The sequence below is a fragment of the Oncorhynchus tshawytscha genome, linkage group LG10 (genome assembly GCF_018296145.1).
Source record: "Oncorhynchus tshawytscha isolate Ot180627B linkage group LG10, Otsh_v2.0, whole genome shotgun sequence".
NCBI lineage: Eukaryota > Metazoa > Chordata > Actinopteri > Salmoniformes > Salmonidae > Oncorhynchus > Oncorhynchus tshawytscha.
In genome coordinates this window covers 51923319-51950992 of record NC_056438.1, presented here as the reverse complement: position 1 = coordinate 51950992, position 27674 = coordinate 51923319, and the positions used below count along the sequence as shown (strand labels likewise).

The 27674-nt window shown below is 43.9% G+C and overlaps 1 protein-coding gene across 7 annotated transcripts in view; it reads left to right on the top strand.

Annotated features, from left to right (window-relative positions):
• LOC112260417 (partitioning defective 3 homolog) overlaps positions 1–27674 on the top strand; it is a 251869-nt gene that overhangs the window by 169908 nt on the left and 54287 nt on the right. For 5 of the 7 annotated variants that reach the window (XM_024435500.2, XM_024435497.2, XM_024435496.2 and 2 more), the window contains 6 exons: positions 1594–1745; positions 2504–2548; positions 7158–7388; positions 7588–7822; positions 11582–11689; positions 17355–17603. In XM_024435500.2, the coding sequence (XP_024291268.1) occupies positions 1594–1745; positions 2504–2548; positions 7158–7388; positions 7588–7822; positions 11582–11689; positions 17355–17603 (1020 nt within the window). The remainder of the gene's footprint in view (positions 1–1593; positions 1746–2503; positions 2549–7157; positions 7389–7587; positions 7823–11581; positions 11690–17354; positions 17604–27674) is intronic. The other 2 variants (XM_024435501.2, XM_024435498.2) reach the window with 1 other exon arrangement.

The window sequence follows — 27674 nt, the reverse complement described above, 5'->3', positions numbered from 1 at the left end:
TTGGTAATTGTAGTGTTGCTAATCTCATTGTTGGTCTCTTCCTGTTCCAGATAAACCTTGATATCCGTTTATCCCTAAACTGTTTAGGTGGGATTTCTATGGGCAGTGATTAGAAGAAATACAGTATGATTTTGATTGTTTCACTTCTGTTACTAAGATCCAAAGGAAGTGAATTCCACCTGTCCAGGTCATCATATATGTTCTTGTTGACGTGAACGTAATTCTTGTCACAGAGTTTGGCTGTATCTTTTTAGATTCACTCCCAAGATATTTAATAGATGAAGAGAGGTCCACTGGAAGTTCTACCTACTCTTCAGCTCTTGCTGTGGGGTATAATTATATACTTGGGCTTGGGTCTTGTGTACGTTAAGCACATACCCTGAATATGTTCCAAATGTTTGTTAAACATCCATCAATCTAGGTACACTTGAACCTGGGGCTTAAAGGAATAACAGAACGTCATCAGCCTACATGCATATCTTATGTTCACTGCCTCTTATTGTTATTCCCTCTAAGGTTGGGTCCTGTCTTATTGCCTGTGCTGACGGCTCGGGATACAAGGAGAAGAGCGCGGGTGGAAGATTAGCCTCCTCTTTCTCCTCGTTCTAAACTTGGCGTTCGTGACAAATGTCCATTTCTCTTTATTCTGGCGGTCGGACATGAATGTAGTGTTTTGATGCCCTGTATCACTTTGTTGAAACCAAATCGTTCCATAACTTGGGACTAGATAATCCCATCCCACTGAATCAAGTGGTTTTTTTTCTGCATCTGGACTGATTTTCATATAGTACTTGTCTTAAGACTTGACATTCCTTTTGATAATCGGGACCATGTTTTTTTTTTTCGCGACGGAATGTTATTTCAGTTGCTGCAAATTAGACCTCATACTGTGTATGTAAAAGATTCCTCTGTTTTTCCTTTCACTGAACCAGCGAAGATGTAGAGTAGGTCTAAGGCTGTTTCACTCCGCTGTATGTATGCGTTCTACAAATAGGGACACATAAACAAGGTAAATATATGGCGAATTCTACACTGACGCATACACAAGGACAAGGTCTATGTGTCCCATTATGTTTTTTTGAAAGGACACACAGGCACACCCACCTGCTGCATACTTAACTGGGCGTGTAGGGCCGTTGTAACCCTGGATACGTCCCAAATTGCCCCCTATTCATTATATAGTGTCCTACTACCCTATGGGCCCTGGTCAAAAGTTGCGCACTATATATAGGGAATAGGTTGCCATTTGCATTGCAGCATCCGTGATGCTGAGGCCCAGCCTGAGTTCTCGTCAGTGGACTTGGGTGGGTTGGGCTGAGTGTGTGTGGTGATTGTAGCTGGTCCAGCCCTAATCTGTCTCTACCTTAATCAGTGGATTATCAAGTATGGCCTAGACTCTAGGTGTGGCTTGATTTGATGACCCACTGAAGCTCACTGACAATGACAGTTTGAGTTACACTAGAACCACTGGAATAATCGCATCCCTTTGTCTCTCTTTCCTGTCTTCCTCCCTCCCCGCTCTCTTTCCTCTCCCACCCACTCCTTTTTCTGTCTTTGTGTGTCTCTCCATCTCCATCACTCCCTCTCCTGTAGCACCCTGAGCCCTGATGACACCGACCCAGACGGAGCCTTTCAGAGGGAGGGTTTCGGCAGACAGAGCATGTCAGAGAAACGGACAAAGCAGTTTGGAGATGCCAGTCAGCTGGAAATCATCAAGACACGCAAGTCCAAGAGCATGGATCTAGGTACTGAAGGAAACCATCTGGTCCCTTCCCTCCCTCTCATTTGACTCCCTTTAGGTCCGCCCTGCCTGGAACCAATGGCAAGACGCTATTGGCTGGTTTACCAGACACAGATTGAAGCCTAGCCCTCTGTCTGTGAAACCGGCCCTGTGAGTTGTTAGGAATCCCCACATTAGGCACATACATACCCCCCTGCTTGTATATTGCATCTATAAGACTTGCGTTGCACAGTCTAATATTTGTGGCTTCTACTGTATGTCATCGAAATGTGATGCAATTCTGTCTTTTGTGTGACATCAAACAGGTTTAAGTACTGTGTCTCCTGTCACACCTCAGAACAACGTTTCAGCTCACTAGAGGTGGCATGAAACCATTCTGATTGCTTTGGCTGACAGTAATCTTCCCTCTCACCCACACTATGGTTGCGTCCCAAATGGTGCTCCCCATAGGGCCCTGGTCAAAATAGTACACCATAAAGGGAATTGGGTGCCATTTGGGACCACGCCGATGATACCTAATCTGCTTCTTATCCCTACTGAATTACTGTAGTCCTGCACGTGTTTATATCACAATAGCTCTGATTGCTATCCTAAATCTCTCCATTTCCCTGTCCGTCTGTCTGTCTCGCATGTTTTCTGATTGCCCTTGAAATTGCCTAAAGATGTGATGATGTACTGACTGTACAATAACGTTGCTGGAATGTTTGCATGTGGAATGTGCTCACTAACCGATCCGACATGTTTATTGCCCCCCTTTAACAGTAGCCGACGAGATTAACCTCACCCCTCGCAAAGAGAACACACCAGGTAAGGAGTGACACGTCACTGAGGGAGAACGGACACCTCATCCATTCCGCAGTCCCTCCCCCCATTTCATTGTGAGATTCCAGACCTGCTTTAGAATGTAGAATCCACTAATCACAATGAGAATACATAGAACATGAAGACAGTTTGAGGTCATTGCAGTGGAATTGTGGGCTGGTGAATATGGACTAGGCAGTGATTCTTCTTAAGATGCAGCAGCACTGCTAATTGTTCTGTGGAAGGGAATGGGAGGAGAGCGGGCGGGAGAGATTGAGAGAAAGCGAAATCGCTCTGTCCTTGGCTGGGGCTGCAAACTGACAGCAAGTCATTCGTCATTGTCAGCCGTGTGTGTTTTCACAGCCACCTCTGAATAGCAGATCCTTTGAAGGATGGGATTTAACCGAAAGGCACAGTGAAAGCAGGAGAAAGAAAGGGAAACAACAGAAAATAGAGGTAGTGTCGCAGTCAGACTACTGTGCATAAATGAGACTAAATATGTCATTAATGTCCCTTGTTAGGACATTGTTGTAGGCTCCAAACGGTGTCTGAGCAGTCACTAACGAGATACCAGGGCGGTGTCCCAAATGGCACCCTATTCCCTTAGTGCACTCATTTTGACCAGTGCTCATAGGGTGGCCATGGTCAAAAGTAGTGGTTATATAGGGGACAGGGTGCCAATTGGGACGCACACCTGTTGTTTCTAACCTCCAATTCAAGACTTGGCAAAGAAGAGGCCACATATGTACTTTATTAGCCTCTCTGTAAAATGACATCCACAAAATATCTCAACTAGGTGTATGTTCATATGAAAAATACATGATCACCACCCACCTACAATTTAATTGATGTTTTAGGTTTTTCCCAGCTTTGGGGAAAAAAAACTCCCTATTTAATTTAGCCCTAATAACTATGTTGTTGTAGCTAGGCTAATAGATTTCAGGCTATTATCTTTAGTGTTTCAGGGTTTATTTTCTCTCCCCTGTGCTACACTCTCCCTCTCTAATATATACATCCACTCCCTAAATGGGGCATGGTCCATTTAGCAGGCCCAAAACAAATCCCCGATCCTGGGGAAACTGATGACAGTTACAGCCTAGGAGAGGGAGTAACGTCCCAAGTATTTAGTGCACTACTTTTGACCTGGGAACATAAGAGTTCTGGTCAAAAGCAGTGCACTATATAAGGAATAGGGTGCCGATTGGGACTGAGACAGTGACAGCCTGGGAGAGGGAAGTGAATGGGACACAATAGCTTAGATAGCCTGGCCCAGTGGGCCTTATTCTGCACTGATTGGCTATAGGACCTTGTTGACACAGACTGTAGCCACATGTTTGTCAAGGACTTCACTAGTTTAGGAGAGGGCAATGCATATAGGGCTCCCTTATGGCAAATAGCAACGTACGTTCCTTCAGTAGTTTCCAGTCTGTTATGTGCCTGCAGCTCCTTCAGAAACTATTCACACTCTTTGACTTTTTCCACATTTTGTTGTGTTAGTCTGAATAAATGTTTTTATTAAATGTAGATTTTTTTGGGGTCACTGGCCTACACACAATACCCCACAATGTCAAAGTGGAATAATGTTGTTGTTTTTTTTAATTTTTACAAATTAATTACAAATCAAGTGTCTTGAGTCAATTTCTATTCAACCCCTTTGTTATGGGAAGCCTAAATAGGTTCAGGAGTAAATATTAGCTTGACAAGTCACATAATAAATTGGATTGACTGTGTGCAATAATAGTGTTTGACATTATTTTTTTTATGACTTACCTCATCTCTGTACCCCACACATACAATTATCTGACACAGGTTTCCAATTAATTCATTTTTATTAATTTAACCTTTATTTAACTAGGCAAGTCAGTTAAGAACAAATTCTTATTTACAATGACAACCTACCCCGACCAAACCCTAACCCGGACGACGCTGGGCCAATTGTGCGCCTCCCTATGGGACTCCCAATCACGGTTGGTTGTGATTCAACCTGGAATCGAACCAGGGTCTGTAGTGACGCCTCTAGCACTGAGATGCAGTACCTATTGGTAGATGGGTAAAAAAAAAGCTGACATTGAATAACCATTTTAGCATGGTGAAGTTATTAATGATTTCACTTTGGATGGTGTATCAATACACCCAGTTACAAAGATACAGGCATCCTTCCTTACTCAGTTGCTGGAGAGGAAGGAAACCACTCAGGGATTTCACCATGAGGCCAATTGACTTTAAAACAGAGTTTAATGGATGTGATAGGAGAAAACTGATGATGGATTAACAATATTGTAGTTACTCCACAATACTAGCCTAAATGACAGAGTGAAAAGAAGGAAACAGAATATAAATATTTCAAAACATGCATCCTGTTTGCAACAAGGCACTAAAAGTAATAATGAAAAATAAAATGGCATAGCAATTAACATTTTGTCATGAATACAAAGTTTTATGTTTGGGGCAAATCCAATACATTACTGATTACCACTCTCCATATTTCCAAGCATAGTGGTGGCTCCATCATGTTATGTGTATGCTTGTAACCGTTAAGGACTGGGGTGTTTTTCAGGATAAAGAAAGAAGTGGAATGGAACTGACCTCAGGCAAAATCCTTGAGGAAAATCTGTCTGTTTGTTTTCCACCAGACACTTGACAGATTAATTTACCTTTCAGCAGGACAATAACCTAAAACACAATGTGAAATCACTGGAGTTACTTACCAATACCAGTGAATGTTCCTAAGTGGCTGAGTTACATTTTTGACTTAAATCTACTTGAACATATATGGCCAGACCATTTGACAGAGCTTGAAGAATTTTTTAAAGAATAATCGGCAAATGTTGCAATATCCAGGTGTGGAAAGCTCTTAGAGACTTACCCAGAAAGACTCATCACTGCCAAAGGTGATTCTAACATGTATTGACTCAGGGGTGTGAATACTTATGTAAATTTCATGTTTTTGTATTTCATTTTCAATAAATTTGCAAACAATTTTTAAACATGTTTTCACTTTGTCATTATGAGGTATTTTGTGTAGATGTGTGAGAGAAAAAAATCTATTTAATCCATTTTGAATTCAGACTGTAACACAATAAATTGGGAAGTAAGTCGAGGCGCATGAATACTCTCTGAAGGCACTCGATATGTGCAGCTTCAGTTGGTCCTATAGCCACAAATGGCCTGCGTCCCAAAAGGAACCCTATTCCCTACATAGTGCACTACTTTTGACCAGAGCTCCATGGGCCCTATATAAGGTAAAGGGTGCTGTTTAGGACGCTTCCAGGGTATTCCCTGTTTGACCTGCCAGTCGACTGCAGGGTGATTGATCGCTGTATTTGTTATATCAAGGCACCATCTCAGATCTCTGTACGACACTGTTTTTTTCCTGTTTGAATAGGGTGTCAGTCTGTACAAACATGCATCGGTAGTACAGATATGTTGGAGCTGGTTTGCCAGGTCTGACTGTCTAAAACATACAAACATGCCAGTGCAGATCTGTAGAAGGCTCGGTTGCCAGGTATGACCGTCTGAAACCTACAACCATGCCTAGTGCAGAAACGGAGAAGCTGGAGGTTGCTATCTGAAACCACAGCCATGTATTTACGTAAGGCTCAGTTGCCAGGGCGGAATATCTGAAACGCCCAAAACTCTTTCTCAAATAAACCACTGCCTGCTGTTCTTGACTCCCGCCGTCTGTCAGAGGTCTGAGTTGGTGAAATTTTGAAGACTACCGCTGAGGTGTGACTGGAAAGCGTGCGATGCGGCCTCTGGCTGAACGCTAAAACCAAATGAATGGGTTTTGATGAATGAAAGCCTATCAGCTGCCGCTTCAGTGAAACGTTAAGAGGACAGGAAGGACTGATGAACATGAATAGTCACCAGCCCTGCTTGTTCAGGTTTCACCCTTCTCCGCTCCACTCCTCCTCCTCCTCCTCCGCTCCACTTCTCCTCACTCCCACTCCTTCCCAGGCAAGCAGCCACCATATCCATGGCCACCCACATTAGTGTGAGCTGCTTCCCAGAAAATGCTGAATAGGGTGAAAAGTAGTGCACTAAATAGAAAATATGGTGCCATTTGGGATGTACCCTGGGCCTCTTGTTTACCCGGTACCTCTGCTCCAGTATACCCCGGGGATTAGAGGGAGAGCGAGCCTGCTGGGCTTTTCCCCTGAGGTAATCCATCCCTCTCTTTGTATGCATCCCAAATGGCACCCTATTCCCTATATAGTGCACTACTTTTATATGGGCCCTGGTCACTTCAGATGCATCCTCTCTCTTCACCTCCATACCACTCTACCTTCTCTACAATACCCCTTCAACCTGTGAGTGATGGAAAAAAGATGTACTTTATACCTACTCTCTAAAACAAAACAATACTTTTTTTGGCCTTTCTAGTATCAGATTTGAGTTTATTTTCTTTTTCCAAATGCAACTTAACCTGTTTTGGTTGTGTCACATAATGTAGGAAATGAGCTCTATCCAAGTTTTCATTTCAACTCACAGGCAGTAAAGTAAAATAACAAAATGCTTTCGTTAAACAGTGCATTTGCAAATACAAAAGCTCATTTAGTTCACTCACAGCTGTGTTATCAATCAACTAACTTTGGATACTGTTGCTCCTTCGTAGGGTCTTCCACCAGGGATGTGGGTCCCTCCCTTGGCCTCAAGAAGTCCAGCTCTCTGGAGAGTTTACAGACCGCCGTTGCCGAGGTGACGCTCAACGGTGACATGCCCTTCCACAGGCCACGCCCACGCATAATCAGGGGGCGGGGCTGTAACGAGAGCTTCCGGGCCGCAATTGACAAGTCTTACGACAGGCCAGCAGCCACCGAGGAGGACGACGAGGGCATGGAGACATGTAAGACGAAGCAGGACTTCTATTGGACAGATCTAACTACTTTGGAGCCATAGAGCAAACGTTAATGCATCTTTCGTTGATATCTCGGCCTGAAGAATTTACCCGGCATTTCAAGTTATGCCTGCATATAAAGGTCAGAATTTGAGGACTTAATAATTACCCCATGTATAAATCTCTTTCCATGTCTCCACCTCTCTAGTGGAGGAGGACACCGAGGAGAGCTCTCGGTCCGGGCGCGACTCTGTGTCCACTGTGGCAGATCTGACCCCACTGCCCAACACAGAGAGACTGCTGGCCAACGGCAACCGCGCCAATGAAGACAAGAAGAAGGACAAAGGAGGGAAGGACAAAAAGAAGCCAGACCGGGACAAAGAGAAGGACAGCAAGAACAGGGCTAAGAAAGGCATGCTGAAAGGACTGGGCGACATGTTCAGGTAGGAGACACAAAAACTGTCCCTCGTCCTTTACCAGTGTCTCACCCACCATTATCAGTGGGTCCTTGGGTCATGCCTTTCATCTGAGCTGTCTGGGATGCCAATGATACATTCAAACGTCATATTTACTTAAATGGTTCTGACACAGGCTCTGTCTCAAATAGCACCCTATTCCCTGTATAGTGCACTGCTTTTGTAAAGGTAGTGCAGCAAATAAGGAATAGTGTGCTGAAGTGGTTGTGTCAAGGAGAATGCTGACTGATTTCTAACAGTGTAGAATAATGAGATCCAGTGGGAAGGAGAAGGATCTCCTGGCAGACATGCAGATCAGATGTTTGACCTAAAGGGGTGTGTGTGTGTGTCTTTGGCCTAAAGGTTGCTGGAAGCTCGAATTGTTTGTCTGCGATAGTCCCAGGGAACTACAGGATCAAATCATTACGGAGGTGTGCTCCTCCCATTGAGATGAGCACTATCAGTGGTTGTTTGCAAACACACACATACAGTACGCACTTCAGAGCCCATGACTTTGCCTTTTTTGGTTTCATTCGATAATGACTTAAACATTTTCTTTCATTGACTGAAGGCATTGTGAAACCGCTGCTCAATATTGCCTTCCAGTTCCTTGGAGTGCACATCACTGACAACCTGAAATGGTCACAACGGCGCCTTTTCAACCTCAGGAGGCTGAAGATATTTGGCTTGGCACCTAAGACCCTCACTAACTTTTACAGATGCACCATTGAGAGCATCCTGTCGGGCTGTATCAACCGCCTGGTACAGCAATTGCACCGTCCGAAACCGCAGGGCTCTCCAGAGGGTGGCACGGTCAGCCCAACGCATCACCGGGGGCACACTTCCTGTCCTCTAGGACATCTACAGCACCAGGTGTCACAGGAAGGCCAAGAAGATCATCAAGGACCTCAGCCACCAGAGCCACGGCCTGTTCAGCCCGCTACCTTGTAGAAGGCGGAGACAGTACAGGTGCATCAAAGTTGGGACCAAGAGAATAGAAAACAGCTTCTATCTCCAGGCAATGACTGTTAAATAATCTCCACTAGCTGACCTCCGCCCAGTACCCTACCCTGAACTGTTACTAGTCGGCTACCACCCGGTACTCTACCCTGCACCTTAGAGACTGCTGCCCTATGTACATAGTCATTAAACACTGGTCACTTTAATAATGTTTACATACTGTTTTACCCACTGTATATGTATGTACTGTATTCTAGTCATGGCTCATCCTATATAACTCCTGCTGTAGTTTGAAATGATTTTTAATAGTATTTGAACCCAGGTCTGGTTGGAGTGTTTCGCTGCTCTCAAACCAAGATGCTAGTTAGACCAGACCCTCTCATCTCACTGGGCTCGCACACGTGCGTACACACACACACACACACACACACACACACACACACACACACACTGCAGCCCAATCAAAGCCTGGTCATTACCATCAGAGCCCCATCTAGACCACAGCAGCCTCCCTCACCTACTCTACTCTGATCACCACTTGGACTCAAAGCAACACCCAATCTGCTCACTTGGCAGCATCCTCCAGATGGCCACTGCCCAGAAACACACACGTGACAGCATCAGTATGGTTGTTTTTTTCAGTGCTACAGTATGGTACAGTATGGTACAGTGAAGAATCCCCAATCCGGCAAGAATCTGCCATTCTGCCCTTAACCCCCACAACAGCTGCTCCCCAGGCTCCAATGACGTGGCTGTCGATTAAGGAAGCCCCCTCCCCCGCACCTCTCTGATTCAGAGGGGTTGGGTTAAATGCGGGAGACACATTTCAGTTGAATGCAGTCAGTTTTACAACTGACTAGGTATCTCCCTTCCCTTCAGTGCTGTAGCTTATGAAAGGTTTCAAGAAGCTGTGCTTAATCGGTAATGAATGCTAGAGTCAGTGAGACTTGTAATGACATTTTGACAGTGCTGCCGCTGTCAAGCCAGACCGTATCACTTTACCTGGGGCTCCCGAGTGTCACAGCGGTCTTGGGCACTGCATCTCAGTGCTAGAGGTATCAGTACAGACACCCTGGTTCAAATCCAGGCTGTATCACAACCGGCCGTGATTGGGAGTCCCATAGGGCGGTGCACAACTGGCCCAGCGTCGTCCGGGTTTGGCCGGTGTATGCCGTCTTAGTAAATAAGAATTCGTTCTTAACTGACTTGCCTTGTTAAATAAAGGTTACACATACTTGTTGAGATGAGTTTGAAATACATGACTGGTCCTGTGCATCTCATATCCCTAGCATTTGATATCAAAACATCATGGAATCTTCTCATGGACGTTCTAAGAGATTCGGAAATAAACACCTCAAATATTTGTCTTTCTCTTATGACACTTTCACTTAACACTTTTTTTTTTGCGTTGTCAACAGAGCCCTTGAACTTGTTAGTTTCCCAGTCGCTTGCTTCTTTAACTAAAATAACCTCTTGTTAAATCCCCTTCTTATAAGTGGTGTAGAAGTCGGAAGAGGATAGGAGGGTTCTGTGCTTAACTGTACACAGAATATTGAATGCCCCTCTGTCATGATGAATGTTCTGATCTCTGGAAGTTTCACTAGTTCTTCCTGCCAGTGTTTCTGAAGGAGACTGGGGGGGGGAATCTCAAACGGCTCCCTATTCCCTATATATAGTTTACTACAGTTGGCCAGTGCCCATAGGGGCTCTGGTCAAAGTAGTGCACTATATACTGTATATAATAGGGTGCCATTTGGGACGCGGCTGGTGATTTTAAGGAGATTTAATGGAAGTCACCGGAGTGGAAAGAGAAACTGTCACCCGCTGTCTCTGTGATAGATAGGGTTGCACTTCATATTAACACTTTCAACGGCTTTATGCTACATTTGAGGCCATTTGTTGATCAATTTATCAGGTAATGGACTAATGGACTTCCCGCTCACCCCCCTCTCTCTCTCTCTCTCTCTCTCTCTCTCTCTCACTCTTTCTCCTTTTGTTATCTCTCTCCCTTTCTCCTTTCGTTATCTCTCTCACTCTTTCTCCTTTCGTTATCTCTCTCCCTTTCTCCTTTCGTTATCTCTCTCTCACTCTTTCTCCTTTCGTTATCTCTCTCCCTTTCTCCTTTTGTTATCTCTCTCTCTCACACCCTCTCTCTCCTTTCGTTATCTCTCTCCCTTTCTCCTTTCGTTATCTCTCTCTCTCGCACCCTCTCTCTCCTTTCGTTATCTCTCTCCCTTTCTCCTTTCGTTATCTCTCTCGGTCACTCACTCTCTCTTGCTCCTTTAGTTTGTTCTATATATCTCTCTGTGTGTGCTGAGAAGTTCTTGGTTTTCCTTATAGCTGATTAAACTCAACTCTCTGCAGGCCAATTTCCCTCTGAATAAGCCTAGGTCCATCATATAAATAAGGTCTGCAAAGTAATTTAATCAACAGGGTGCCTTTTTATGTGGAGTCAATCAAGCTGAAATATAATTTCAAGTAGTTCCCATTTGGTTTAGTACTATTTCCCTTCCCATGAATATAATTACTTTGATGGGCTATGGTAATATGATCTTGTCTCCTGTCAACTTCAGACCTGATCACAGGCAAACTCAGTCAAGTACAATTTAAAAGAAAAATATTTGATGGCATGTTTGTTAGAAGGGAGTTGGAGAGAATGACAGAGTTGATCGCCATTCGTAATTTATACGATTTTTTTGGGGGTCTGTCAAATTGCACCCTGTTCCCTATATAGTATGCTGCTTTTAACCAAGGGTGCACTCTTTGTCTGCTGCCCCAATGTTTCAGGTTTGGAAAACACCGCAAGGACGGAGAGAAACTAGAGCGCAAAGGGAGGCTGGAGGAGCTGCAGGCCTCAGAAGAAGAGACACTGAGGATGAAACTAGAACAGGAGAGGTGAGTGTCTGTATGTCTGTCTACAGAGAGACACTCACACAGTGTTGCTCTGGGACTGGGATTTGATCCCACATACACACTAGTGTATGTGCTGAAAGGCATTGGTGCCAACCCCAGGCTACGAGCTACACACTGCCGAATGAAGGAGGTGGCAGGTGGGGGATGTGACAGTAATTTGGGCACCAGACTGTAAATGCCAAAGCTATTACCACACACACACACACACACACACACACCCACATATATACACTACAACACTATGTTTAATTAATTCCTCTGCTTGTGTTTTCGGGACTCCATAATGGCATTCAAGTCTTATTTTTCACAATATTAGAATTTGTATCTCATCGTTCCTAGACAGTTCAGACTGTGGTTTTGAGGGCAATTATTCACATTATGAAAGTTACATACGCAAAAAAATGTTGAGTAGTAACTGGTTTGACAATATGCAACTGAAAATTGTGATCTCACCTATTTTTGAAAGGTTCCTGTATGACTGTGCTGTTTCCGCTCCAAGACTATTGCAGTCGGGACACAACCATGGATTCCTCAAAAGCAAAAAACTGTTGTTCTTGCAGTGCTTCGCTATTGTCTCCTTACCGTGAATCATACTAATAGGATATTGCGCGAGACACTGCTATCACTGTAATGTACCATTGGTGCAAAACAAAACTGAAGCTAAGGCTAGCTTGTCAGTCACACAGGTTGCGGTCCCCATGCTCGGACGTTGCTGACCCATGCCCGGTCTTACAACGCTTGGATAGGTATTTTGGTTGTCAGCTTACCACATCAAATGCTATAGAAATCTGCTGCCCAACGGCACAGTCTCTCACGTGGAACACAACCATTGGTTGATGCGTGCAAAGTCTGAGCAGAGGAACACGACCAATGTCTTCTGTTTCCACCCAGAGCTGTAGGAATGTCAGAAGTCTGCGTTATTAGGACACCTCGCTGACAGAGCCTGCTCTGCTTGCCCTGGCAATGACCCTCGTCCTTTTCTGTGATCCCACAGGTCAACTAATAGCTACATCCACACACAGACTAGAGGCAGGGGTTTGCGTCCCAAATGGCACCCCATTCCCTAAATAGTGGGGCCTGGTCAAAAGCAGTGCACTCTATAGGGAATGTGGTGCCATTTGGGACGCGGGACAAAGAATGGAGAGAGGGTGTGTTTGGTTGGCGCTTGATTTACACCACCCGACTGAAGCACTGAGTGTTTCCTTTGATTTACCCTCTATTGGAGGAGGAGTGAAAGGTTTGGGGGCAATCTGTGACAACATGAGAGCTTCTTTTCAAGCCCAGATATCTCGAGCCCTGACTGCGGGGTAGCAATCATAACATTCATCACGGCACACTTCGATTTCTACGTACCATGTCATTACCGCGCTGTCATTACCGCGCTGTCCTTACTGTGATGCACAGCCAATCACTTGGACATGGAGACCAAATCAACGGAACTGTCATTATGAAATCACGCCATCAACAATATGGCTCTCTCTGCTTCGGGCTCTCAGCTAATAAGTGTCGCAAATTGTGGATTCGGAAAGGAATAAGGGGAATGGATGCACTTGTTATGTAGATCGTAAGTCAATACTATACTTATGCTATTGATCTTGGCATGAAGGACTGAGAAGTGAGACTACCAAAAAGGATTATGATCAAACCACTTGTGTAAATAAATCGGACTTGACTTGATAGAGAAATATCATCATCTGCCAATCTGGCCAATATCGAAGGTATGTCTCCCTTACTGTGTTATATTGGTCTCTGCATTAGGCACACCAATGGAACATTTCTGATCACATTCATTACTAATCTCTAGATGGATCTCTAGGTACAGTCCATATGGGTATATCTCTTTTCATTTTTTTTATTTAACGAGGCAAGTCGGTTAAGATCAAATTCTTATTCATAATGACGGCCTACCGGGGAACTACCTTGTTCAGGGGCAGAACGACAGATTTTTACCTTGTCAGCTCGAGGATTCGATCCTGCAACCTTTCGGTTACTGGCCCAACGCTCTAACCACTAGGCTACATGCCTCTAACCACTAGGCTACATGCCTCTAACCACTAGGCTCCCTGCCACCCCATCAGTCATGCTGCTTCATTCTTTGTCCTGAAACCCTTGTATTCCCAGTGTGCTAACTACCTACACACCCTCCCTCTCTCTCTCTCTACAAACCATTACCTGGTGAACAGCTAAGGTAGTCATTTTAACTGCATGGAGGGAGTACCTCACCGAGCACATAATTACAGTTTTGCCAATTATCAGCCTTTCAACTTGCAATTATCATCCCCTCGCTTCTCTCTGGGCCTCTTTACTGCCGGGAACGAGGGAAAGAGAAGGGAGGACGGACAGCATTTCCTCATCTAGCACTCAGCTGGGAAATCTACATATGCCCCAAGAAATGTGCATTAAGCCACATAATGAAATAATACGTCAAGGAAACAGGTTTCCCATTTAAGTGTGAAATGAAATAAAGTCATTATAGGTGAAAATATTTATCCGAAAAGGCAATAATATTTCCCTGATGAGATTGAAAAGACATCACAGATTCCAGGCCGTCGCTGAGTTGAGTAGACTGAACCATCTTTTGAATATTTTGAGGATTTTCTTAATGGAAACATATGCCTCTTATAAGATGTTAGCACTGCAGCCTGCCCTGAATGCAGACACCAGCTAAAGCTTGTTTGTAGACTCAGCGAATATCTATATTACCAGAAGGAAACGGGTCCTTGAGAGACCTAGCTTTAAACCGTGGGAAAACCAAGGTTTGTGTTGGGGGTGTTTAGTAGGCTACTGATGGTAAGCACAGTGCTGCTGATAAGATAAGAGCAAACATAGCAATCTGCTCCCTCGCTTTGTTTGGCTCAGCAGCCTTTCCATGGAGAGGTGGAGGGGTCGACCAATGCTATTTCCTACGCAGGCTAGCTCGAGCGACCGACTGTGAATTGGATCCTTACAAAAGCAGCTGCCTTGACATGAAATCCGGTACAATGTCAATACCTACGTCTTCTAAACAAATAGCACTGCTACAGCAGAGCCTCCTTAAATGCCACCTCTGTTTACTTACTACCACAAAAATGCAGAATATTCTCAACACCCTTCAATGAGATATTCTATCTAGATGAGGCCAAGTGCCAACGCGGGTCATAAGCCTGAGGGCCAGCCAGGAAGAAGGGCTAGATCAACCATTGGACCAAACAATGGTCACAGCCCTGACATGTTTCTGTGAGGAAACCCTCCGAGGTCTTAATGATTGGCCCTGATGAGAGATGGAAACATCTGTACTTGGCATAGAGTATAGGAGCTATAATGGATTTTATACTGGGGGGGGGGGTCATCAGAACCAGGGATGATGAGTGGCCTTTCCTCAGCTTCCACACACAACAATGTGCCATTGTGTCCACTGTGTAATGATAATGTCCCTTGGTGGCAACTGACAGCTACACAATAATGATAAAACATGCAGAAAGAAAGGAAAGTCAGATGGAAGGTCCTGTGGGATAAGCGACGCATAATCCTGTGACATCAAATCTGATAACTTTATATTCCAGACAGTTGATTCACCAGACAGATGCTTGCCTTTTGTCTGTGTCCCAAATGGTACTATATTCCCTATATAGTGTGCTGCATTTGACCAGGCCACGTGTACTATATAGGGAATAGGGTGCCATTTGGACGGCACAAAACAATTAGGTTTTTCTGTCTATCTGTGAAATGCAGGCCCTGGTCCCTGACCCTCACCTGAGTAAATTCATCCACTCAGTCAATCAGAGGTAGATTTTCTCTGGCCTCTGGCCTTGACCAATCAATATGTGTTTTGCCGGAGGAATTGTAACTCTCAACTGGTCCTTGGGAAAGGAACTCTGCCATTATAGATCAGACATTGATTAGGTAGAAGTTTCTGCCTCTCCACCTTTTCCCAGGGTACCCTACTCCTAAACCTCCACAGATTGTCTAAGTACTTCATTGCAGTCGTGGAAGCTTTCCACTAGAAGAGGGTTTATTAAAAGACATCTTAAGTGTTCTAGAGAGGGGAGCAGCAGCTGCCTGTGAACATGGGGTTTGCATCTCAAATGGCACTCTATTCCCTGTATAGGGCTCTGGACTAGGGTGAAGATTATATATAAAGTATTCAGACCCCTTGACTTCTTCCACATTTTATAACGTTACATGTTTATTCTGAAATTGATTACATTGTTTTTTTTCTCCTCATCAATCGACACATAACATTCCATAATGACAAAACAAAAATAGGTTTATAGAATTGTTTTGCAATTTTAATACAAATAAAAAATGGAAATTACACATTTACATAAGTATTCAGACACTTTACTCAGTACTTTGTTGAAGCACCTTTGGCAGCGATTACAGCATCAGTTCTTCTTGGGTATGACGCTATAATCTTGGCACACTTGTATTTGGGGATTTTCTCCCATTCTTCTCTGCAGATCCTCTCAAGCTCGTTGCTGCACAGCTATTTTCAGGTCTCTCCAGATTTGGTCGATCGGGTTCAAGTCTGGGCTCTGGCTGGGCCACTCAAGGACATTGAGACTTGTCCCGAAGCCTCTCTTGCATTGTCTTGGCTGTGTGCTTAGGGTCATTGTCCTGTTGGAAGGTGATCCTTCGCCCCAGTCTGAGCAGGTTTTAATCAAGGATCTCTCTCTAGACTTTGCTTCGTTCATCTTTGCCTCGATACTGACTAGTCTCCCAGTCCATGCTTCTGAAAAACAACCCCACAGCATGATGCTGCCACCACCATGCTTCACCGTAGGGATGGTGCCGGGTTTCCTCCAGACGTGACACTTGGCATTCAGGTCAATGAGTTCAATATCTTGGTTTCATCAGACCAGAGAATCTTGTTTCTCATGGTCTGAGAGTCTTTAGGTGCCTTTTGGCAAACTCCAAGCGGGTTGTCATGTGCCTTTTTAACTGAGGAGTGGCTTCCGTCTGACCACTCTACCGTAAAGGCCTGATTGGTGGAGTGCTGCAGAGATGGTTGTCCTTCTAGAAGTTTCTCCCATCTCCACAGAGGAACTTTGGAGCTCTGTCAGAGTGACCATTAGGTTCTTGATTACTTTCCTGACCAAGGCCCTTCTCCCCAAATTGCTCAGTTTGGCCGGGCGGACAGCTCTAGGAAGTGCCTCGACACAATCCTGTCTCGGAGCTCTACTGACAATTCCGTTGACCTCATGGCTTGGGTTTTGCTCTGACGTGCACTGTCAACTGTGGGACCTTTTATAGAAAGGTGTGTGCCTTTCCAAATCATGTCCAATCAATTGAATTTACCACAGGTGGACTCCAATCAAGTTGTAGAAACATCTCAACGATGATCAGTGGAAACAGGATGCATCGGAGTTCAATTTTGAGTCTCATAGCAAAGGGTCTGAATGCTTATGTAAATAAGGTATTTCTGTTTATTATTTTGAATACATTTGCAAAATTTTCGGTTATTGCTTTGTCATTATGAGGTATTGTGTGTAGATTGCTTAGGATTTTTTATGTTTTTATTCATTTTAGAATAAGTCTGTAACGTAACAAAATGAGGGGGAAAAATCAAGGGGTCTGAATACTTTCCGTGGGCACTGTATGCTGCCATTGGGGACGCATCCACAGTTTTCTTTTTGAGGAATCAATGATGAAACATTCTTTCCTCCAGGATCCAGGCTAAGACCCGGGAGCTTCGGGAGCGCCAGGCACGGGAGAGGGACTACGCTGAGATCCTAGATGTCAACCTGAGCCGAGACGAGGAGCACCCCTACGCAGGCATCGGGCCCCTGGACACGTCCCTGGACAGCGGGCACAGCCGGCCCCAGAGCCCCCGAGACAACCACCATCAAGATTCCTCCCTGTACACACAAGTCGGCAAAACCCGCAATGCAAATGGACGCCCTCCCTCCGCCGACAGGTAGGGGCTCGAGGGTCTATCCCACGCTATGAGGAGCAGATCTGAGTTCAAATACTATTTCAAATCGCTCAAATACTTTGGCCATTGTCTCTAGCCTGCCAGGAGTGCCAGATTGGGCAGAGGTTGCCATTGTGAGACTATTATATTGGTCCATTAACCCAGGCAAGCTCGGGTAAAGTATTTGAAATGATTTAAAATACTATTTGAACCCAGGTCTGATGAAATGAAGAGTGGTAGTAATATCAAGCACTATTAAGTAGCACTTCTGCATGGCAGTTTGGTTTTATACTTGTGTTATAGACAGACCATCATGTAAAGATGGAATCTGCAGTATGGGGCACGGCGCCACTGGCAGCCCAACCACTGTTGTTTTTGTTGCCGAGATGAGAAGTGTCTCACAAAATGTTATTTTTTTTAAAGTCAGTACATATTGTGCTCTGCTATCACGCCTGCAGTGATTGCCAAGGGAGAAAACAGTGGTCATGGTTTGAAGTAACTTCTTTGGTGTTGTAATATCGCAAACGGACGTGGCTGTTTCACCATTATGGATTCCAGCTTCAAGCCTCTGAGGTGTTGAAGAACTTATTCCTGAGAGAATAGTATCTTGCAGTGCCTGAGTAATGCTAGGAGAAACACCGTTGCGCATACAGTACCTCCACATTTTTACGCTGCGTCACTCACTTTCATCTATAAGTATTCTATATCCTAGCACTGAGTAGCTACAGTATAGGAGGCTGATATACTCTGACTTGTGTCTTAGTCCAGCCATCAAATCTCACCCCAGGAAAACAAGTGCAGGCAGTTAAATGTCACCACTCTACTGACTGGGACTCACTGGTGATTACCTTGCTCCTGGGGGGGTAAGGAAGGCAGCATTTCTACATTTTCCTCTTATGCTCTCCTGATCTACTTCCCCCGTCTCTTACATGTTCATGTCATAGTATGCGTCCCAAATGCCACCCTATTTCCTACATAGATTGCTTCGGCATTTATAGGGAATAGGCACTACTTGGGCCCTAGTCAAAAGTAGTGCACTTAATAGGGATAAAGGTGTAATTTGAGATGCAAACATAGAGAAACATATCCTCAGGCTGACTGTTCACTTTCCTTTGGGATTGGCTGTCTGTCAATCATCTCACACCATTCCCAAGACTGACTTCAACTTTCAACTGTATTGTCCCTGAGGAAATTGGTTTCGCAGCAATGGTCATACATGAAATACATCAAATCGTATATTGACAAATCTTTATTCCTACTATGTTATTCATTCATAGTCAGTGTCCCTGTGATGCCATAGTGAACACAGGGGCCACTGCAGTGACAGTACTTTACATCACACTAAAGACTGTGACGAGAAACCATAAGCCCGTAGGCCCTCTATCTACAGCAAATGGCACCCTATTCCCTATATAGTGCACTACTTTTGACCAGATCCCTATGTGCCCCGGTGCCATTTGAGCTGAATCCTCAGTATTCCACTGTAGAACTGTATGGCCTGGAGCACAGTACAGATGAATAACATGGGATGATTTCCCTAGCCAGAGTGAATACAGTTATCCTGGGTGTTATTTCACATCCCTCTACTCAGATGTGTGTAGATGTATTAATACTGTATGTAGTATTGATGTATAATTCATTGTGCTGCCGCAGTGTAAAGGTTTGGATATAGTTCTAGAGAGGGGATGTGTGAAGAAGGAATGAATAGCATTCCCATGCACTGCGGCTGTTAAGAGACTAGCAATACCACGGAGCACTCGTTCAATAAACATAGTCTGGGACGTCGTGCGTGTTCATGACCCCGTTGCATAAGAACCACTGGCGCAATCTGTTTAATCTTTGCTTGTGTTTGGCTCTTCGGTGCTACTTCAGCATTATGTCGGGTCACAGGTGGTAATGGTATTGTTTTTTCAAGTTAGAGCGGACATTGTTTTGTTGTGCTGTGCATCTCTTGGGGGGAGATGAGGTTTGTGAAAGACTTGCCCCTCCCCCTGAAGACATTAATCATAAGCAGATGTATCGTCACAAACCTACAACTTTATTAGAAATGTGTCCACGTCCCAAATGCCACCCTATTCTCTATATAGTGCACTACTTTTGACCAAGAGCCCCGATCAGAAGTAGTGCACTATCGAGTGAATAGGTTGCCATTTTGAACGCAGTATTTATTTGATTTCTGAAAATCATTATTCCCTTGGAAAGCGTTTGGAAATAATGCCACTGCGAAGTAGAGGCACAGTGTATTACACCATGGGAATTTTTAGAAGTAGAGTATTTGATTTGATTGCAAAATATTTTTTATTGCAAGTTGAAGATGTATAAGTTGGACTACTTTCCTGTTTCTTTATAGGGATTTCTATGTCGTAAGTTCAACTTGATTACTGTACACTATGCTCCAAGGGGCACTGCACATGTCAAGCAGAGCTGGTGCGATAGAATTCGTGTTTATATATCTGTTACTCAATACTGGGCAACATTTTCTTAAGATTTAAACAAGCGTTTGTGTCAGTAACTTTCTGTTGAAAATTGGTACATGTAACAACAAACACATCTAAGATGTTAGGTTTTTTGCGTAGACCTCAAACTATTAGAAAATACACCTCGGGGGAGGTTGTTATACTAACTGGAGAAAACCAGGAAGTGTGTTTCCTTCAGGACTTCTACACAGAGCAGGGAGTTTATTAACAGCCCACCATAGGAGGGAGAGGTGGGAGCCCTGTAGCTTTTCCCAAGTCAAGTAGCAGGAATGTTTGTCATTAAGGTCCTGTATGGCAGTAAGGACTGATATAAGAGCTTTGCTGCTGTGGACATTATACACAGAACAGGAAGCTGAAAGGGAGAAAGAAAGAGTTCTGCCGGGGAAAGGAGAGCATACATGCCCTGGTAGCTTGTGCACAGGCAGAATCGTCTTTGGTAAGCCTGAAGGCATCAGCATGCTTCAGTTCGGCTGGAGGCTAACTCAGCAAGTGTGCTCGTATACTCCCTTAAAAGACCTTCGCTTGAAAATGAAAAAAAGAAGTGTCAATAGTACCGTTTGTCTGTTTTGAGACGCCATAGCCAATATACACTTCCTCAAAATAGTCCGAAATAACTCAAGTCTGTCACTCATTTTGATGTTTTTGCCAAGAGGATCTTAGTTTCAAATTTACATCTTAGATGTTTGGACCAATATTTCTCAATAAATAAATGTGCATGAAAACAAGTAGCCTCTCATTGAATGATACACTTTATTAAAGAATCCCTACTATTGACCAATCATCAACGAAGGGGCATAGACTTCGGCTTGCCTCCAGAAAAAATGTTGTGTGTCCAAACAGCCAAAAAATCCAAGTCCAAAACTAACAAAAATGTCACACAAAAATGTCACAATGTCACACGGCATAATACACTACATGGCCAAAAGTATGTGAACATGTGCTCGTTGAACATCTCATTCCAAGATCATGGGCATTAATAAGGAGTTGATTTCCACTCAATGTTGGAACATTGCTGCAGGGACTTGCTTCCATTGAGCCACAAAGCATAGAATCATCAAGAATGTCATTGTATGCTGTAGCGTTAATTAAGAGTTACCTTAACTCAGGGAGCCTAGCCCGCACCCTGAAAAACAGCCCCAGAACGTTATTCCTCCTCCACCAAACTTTACAGTTGGCACTATGCATTCAGGCAGCTAGCGATTTCCTGCCATCCGCCAAACCCAAATTCTTCCGTTGGACTGCCAGGTGGTGAAGCGTGATTCATCAACAAACCATTATTGTGCTGACGTTGCTTCCAGAGGCAGTTTTGAACTCGGTAGTGTGCGCTTCAGCACTCGACAGTCATGTTCCGTCAGGTTGTGTGGCCTACCACTTCGCTCCTGAGCCAATGTTGCTTTTAGACGGTTCCACTTCACAATAACAGCACTTACAGTTGACCGGGGCAGCTCTAGCAGGGCAGACATTTGACGAACTGACTTGTTGGGAAGGTGGCATCCTATGATGGTGCCACGTTGAAAATCACTGAGCTCTTCAGTACGGGCCATTCTACTGCCAATGTGTGTCTGTGGATATTGCATAGCCGTGTGCCCGATTTTATACACCTGTCAGCAACCGGTGTGGCTGAAATAACCAAATCCACCAATCCGAAGGCGTTTATCCTTGCTTCATCCCAAATGACACCCTATTCCCTAAGTAGTGCACTACCTTTGACCATATCTCTATGCCCCAAGTATAACTTCTACTATGTAGTTCAGGGCTAATGTCATAAAAGAGATGAAGTAATTGATATGACCCACAGTATGTGACCGACTCATGTCCATGGCCCTATAGTATTTACGGTATGTGTTATTATTATCATACCAAGGGGGGAGATGTGCTGTCTGAACTGCCCGAGTCTGTCTCAAAATGAGAGAGACGGAATATTCTTTTTAATTCCTCTCAGAGCTATAAAATCTCCCAGCGCCCTTTTGGCCGCTTGACTGAGAAGGAAAACAAACCTGCAGCTGCATAAATATACAGTGGAATTCATTTTCTAATTGCCTTCGCTTTCAAAACTACGGCCCATCAGAAATGTCAATTTAACTGTGCAGCGTAAAATGAGTCTGCCAGAAGCTTCGTGAAACCCAAGGGAGAAGTCAGCCATTTCCTCCACCCTGAGAGCCATGACTGACTTCTGTCAACTTAATCATACTGCGGAATGACAGCACCATTCCCTCCACCCAGTTCTAAAACTACTTGCCCGTCGTTAACCATTTGTTTACACTTTCTTCCGTCGTGTTACAGTACCTCATTGGCTAGCTAGCTAACAACCTGGTAACTTGACCAGTGTATCCAAACATTTTGGTGGCATAGAAAGAAAGGGAAGGGGGATATCTTGTTCATGAGATCAATGATCCTAGTGATGAATTCATGATGGATATCTTGCATGTCATCACAAACCTTATGTTTTTAAAGAGAGCGTGTACAATTTTCAATGTAAATGCGTCGCAATTGGAAAGTAGTGCTTTTACACAATGTAGAAATCCTCATAATCCACAAATGACTTGGTGCTGGTACCCTGTGTATATAGCTAGGTTATCGTTACTCATTGTGTATATATTCCTGGTGTTGTTATTTCCTGTTTTTCTCAGCGTTGTTGGGAATGACCTGTAAGTAAGCATCTGACTGTTAGTCTACACCTGTTGTTTTTCTCAGCGTTGTTGGGAATGGCCTGTAAGTAAGCATCTGACTGTTAGTCTACACCTGTTGTTTTTCTCAGCGTTGTTGGGAATGGCCTGTAAGTAAGCATCTGACTGTTAGTCTACACCTGTTGTTTTTCTCAGCGTTGTTGGGAATGGCCTGTAAGTAAGCATCTGACTGTTAGTCTACACCTGTTGTTTTTCGAAGCATGTAACAAATAACATTTTATTTGATTTTGATTTGACTGGTATTTGTGTCAGCGTTTTAGCTTTGATAATAAACAAGTGTCTTCACAGTGTTACTACATATTTGTTTCTAGGGCACAAGATGTACTTCAAAAGTAGCTAGAATTCATATAGGCCCAATATACAGTACATTCGGAAAGTATTCAAACCCCTTGACTTTTTTCACAAATCGTTTTCTTTCTTCATCAATCTACACCCATAATGACAACGCAAAAACAGGTTTTTAGACATAAGTATTCAGACCCTTTACTCAGTACTTTGCTGAAGCATCTTTGGCAGCGATTATAGCCTCGAGTCTTCTTGGGTATGACGCTACAAGCTTGGCACACTTGTATTTGGTGAATTTCTCCCAATGTTTTCTGCAAATCCTCTCAAGCTCTGTCAGGTTGGATGGGGAGCATCGCTGCACAACTATTTTCAGGTCTCACCAGAGATGTTCGATCGGTTTCAAGTCCGGGCTCTGACTGGGCCACTCAAGGACATTGAGAGACGTGTCCTGAAGCCACTCCTGTGTTGTCTTGGCTGTGTGCTTAGGGTCGTTGTCCTGTTGGAAGGTGAACCTTCGCCCCAGTCTGAGGTCCTGAGCGCCCTGGAGCATGTTTTCATCAAGGTTCTCTCTAGATTTTGCTCCATTCATCTTTCCCTCCATCCTGACTGGTCTCCCAGTCCCTGCTTCTGAAAAACATCCCCACAGCATGATGCTCCCACCACCATGCTTCACTGTAGAGATGGTGCCAGGTTTCCTCCAGATGTGACACTTGGCATTCAGGCCAAAGAGTTCAATCTTGGTTTCATCAGACCAGAGAATCTTGTTTCTCATGGTCTGAGTCCTTTAGGTTCCTTTTTTTGGCAAACTCCAAGCGGGCTGTTATGTGCCTTTACTGAGTAGTGGCTTCCATCTAATAGCAAAGGGTCTGAATACTTACGTAAATAAGGTATTTCTGTTTTTATTTTTAATACATTTGCAAACTTTTCCAAAAACCTGTTTTCGCTTTGTCCATATGGGTTATTGTGTGTCGATTGAGATGTATTATTTTTAATTTAATCCATTTTAGAATAAGGCTGTAACATAACAAAATGTGGAACAAGTCCAGATGTTTGAATACTTTGTGAATGCACTGTAGGCGGTATCTCAATCCATAATATAAATCGTCCTTTCTGGCGCTCCTAAATGTCATGTGGTGCTCCTAACTTTTAAATTGGGAGCACCAGTGCTACCAATGAAATGTTTTAATTTAGAGCCCTGGTTGCGACATTGTTGAAACAGCATTGAGCTTTACAGGCTTGGGTACTGTGTTACACTGTGAAAATGCAACTCGGCTGGGTTCATATGGGCAGCCTTGTAACAGTATTTATGGAGAGAGCAAGTGAAAGAAAATGATTTATGTTGAAATTGGGTTTATCGTGCTGTAATTGGTCTTTTTTAAGGGCGTTTCTATGTTTATTGCGTTGGTGGTGTCGTAGCTGTAGCTTTAAGTTAAGAATACTCTCTCCCTCTCTCTCTCTGTGGGCTAGTCCATCATGGTCCTCTGCCAAATTTCATAACCTCTCCTGGATATTGTGGTTGGTCCGACTTGCCCTCTCCGTCTGTAACCTTTTCCCACAATGACTGTGTATATTTCACAAGGTCTTGAGTTAACGTTTGACATCTGGTAACATTTGTCATAATCCTGTGACTCCTAAGCCCCCAGATAGACTGCTAATAGAATGTCACAGAGGACTTCATGCTCTGTTCTAGCCTACTTGGCAACAGTGGTGTCGGCCATCACTATAGTCCCTGTCGGTATTCGTCGCGTATTAATAAGGGATTCTACGCCCACAAATTGGGGAAAACCAACATTCTTTCCCATTGACCCCCATTGTAAAAGAGGCAACTTTTTTTCTTTCTTTTTTACAAAAATAACAAAACGTAACAAAAAGCAGATGTGTTGTACAAAAAATCTCGACCTTCGGTTCGCAACGCTCCCACGTATGGAAATAGAGCCTGCGAGATAAGCCCTGTGGCTCGGTGTGCGAAATGTGGGGACGTGGTGTCCTGGTATGGCTGCACGTAGCTAGCTATGTGTGTGGAAAACATTTCATCACGTGTACGACATTTTACTTGTGTTGTACAGTCCGTTTGTAATTCCACCCTCTACTTGTAACAGTATAGTCGGTTTGTTTGTGTTGTAGGTCTTGGGGAACACAAGTGGCTGCTAGCATCGTCATGAAAAGGGGCATGAGGGAAGCCCTAAAATATTACGTTTGAGAATGCTAGGGAGCAGGCTATGTTTAAAAATAAGCTTTATACATGCTGTGCTTTAATTCAATTTAGTTTTGTAATTGACTAAAGCAAGCATACATCAAGAAAACGCTTGAAAAAGTCAAGTTTTTGCTGTGAGCCAATGGGGTAACCTTGGTAACCACCGGTTGTTTTCCTCAGGCTGCGCAGGGTTGCGACGTTCTACCTGATACTGACTAGGTCTATCTATATTCTAGAGACTACTTTAGTGAGAACCACAGAGCACTGGAAGAATTCACTTGAAAGGGCCATTCTGGGATTCAAACAACGAAGTGGTCATCCTGACACGTTTTTAGTAAACAGCTGAGTGATGGGGCTGGAGAAATTGAGCAACTCTTCAAATCTTAGACCATCCACGAGATCAAAAAATACCCCCAATCCAAAAAAATGGATGTACCAATCCCCGATTTACCCTTTAACATGTTTAAGATTAGTAAGCGTGTTCTTTTCTTGGTGTATATATCGTGAATGCACACATGCAGTGTTCCATCACATGATGGAGGGTAAAACAAGTTAATTAACTCCTGTATCTGTATTGTTTCATCTCCCTCTAGGAGAATAGAGACCTGGGTTGAATGCTCCCTCTGTGGGATTTCATGTGATTTGATTCCCCAGCTCTGAGGCTGTTATTATTAAATCTGCTCCATTATATTCATTTAGGCCTGTAAGAAAAAGCCCTCCGCTCCAAAGGAACATATCGGTCACATCGTATCACAAACGCACAAGAAGATATGAAACAGCTAGCCAAGCAGCGTCTCTGAGTCTACTTCCCAAATGCCACTCTATTCCATATAGGGCTTTGGTTAAAAGTAGTGCACTATATAGGAAATAAGGTGCCATTTAGGACACACGGTGAGGTTCTGGAGCTACAGTGAGTGACATCACACCACAGGGGGTCGCGTCAACCTTGTTCGGTCTACTGGTTTGCAGATGAATAGAAAAGGCAATTGAATGTGGGCCCACTCAGGATTGTGTGTGTGTGTGTGTATGCATGTACCAGAGGGCAATTAATTCCCACATTCAGTGTGAGTAAACACACGGCTAATCCCCCTCCATTCAGGCAGAGGGCTTTCAGATACCCAGCAGGAATCACACACACTCCCACACACACACATAAACATAGTCATACGCAAGGCAGATTCAGCAACATACGATGTTGACACAAAAAATATTGGTTTCAAAGAAAGGAGAATGGTTAAAATAGTAAGATGATAATGTGTTGAGATAGAAAAGCCTCTGCAAGATAGAGGAAGTGCTGTTCTGAAAGAACAGATTGAATAACATACACAAAAACCAGGCCAGATATATCAGACTGGCATCAGTTAGTTAATCCACCTTTCCATCCACATATGTATATGTGGTAAACCCTAATCCTGTGTTTGACCTCTTGCTAATATCTTGATCTGCTTTACAGATTTCCATTTCTGCTTTTTAGATGCAGTGGCTACATCCCAAATGGCACCCTATTCCCTATATAATGCACTATTTTTTGCCCATAGGCCCATTTGGTCAAATGTGTGCATTATACAGGGTGCCCTTTGGGATGAGGCCTTTGGGATGGAGCCCTTTGGGATGGAGCCCTTTGGGATGGAGCCCTTTGGGATGGAGCCTGTGTTTCTCAAGCTGCTTTGTAGATATGTAATTCTTTAGTATAGTAGTATAGATGGATTACCGGACTCGTTACTAACAGTTTATTACAGGGTGTTTCTTCAATATTCAATAAACCATTATGTAATATGTTACTGTTGGTTAAATATGTGTCTATAGATTTTAACGATCAACTACCGTCTCCCATCTGCTCCTCTCTGTGACGGAGTCATCTCTTACTTAATCTATAAGGAAGACATACTGTCCTGTTCTCTCCTTAATCCAGGGGTCCTGGCAACAGCCTATGGGGCTTTGGTTTGGGGGAGGCAGTTAACTTGCCTAAAATTCCCAGGTTTTCCAGAATTCCTAATAGTAGGATTCCGGTATTCCTCCTTATTCCCCCCCACCCCTGATTCCGGGGTTCTTCCAAACCGGGATTTCTAGAAAAACTGGGAATTTTGTGAAAGTTATCTGATTTGGTCAACCCTAATCCTGCCTGAATGTGCCTCTATGCCTCTATGGCCATTGTCTTAGCCCCCTTTGGCTTTAGTCCCCTTTGCCTTCATTGGTTAGGTCGTTGGTGTTGTGTACAGCTCAATTCCAGTCAGTCAAGTAACAAAACATTCCTAAAACGTTTTTGATGCTCTTAGCTGCTTTGACAAAGGTTTTAAACTGAAAAGAGGGTTGCATGAATGTGAGTTGGATGTGGGATGAGGTGGGTGAGGATGTCAATGGGTTGAATAAGTGATATTAGTGGCAAAGGGCTTCCTGTGCCCTATATAGTGCACTACTTTTGGCCTGTAGT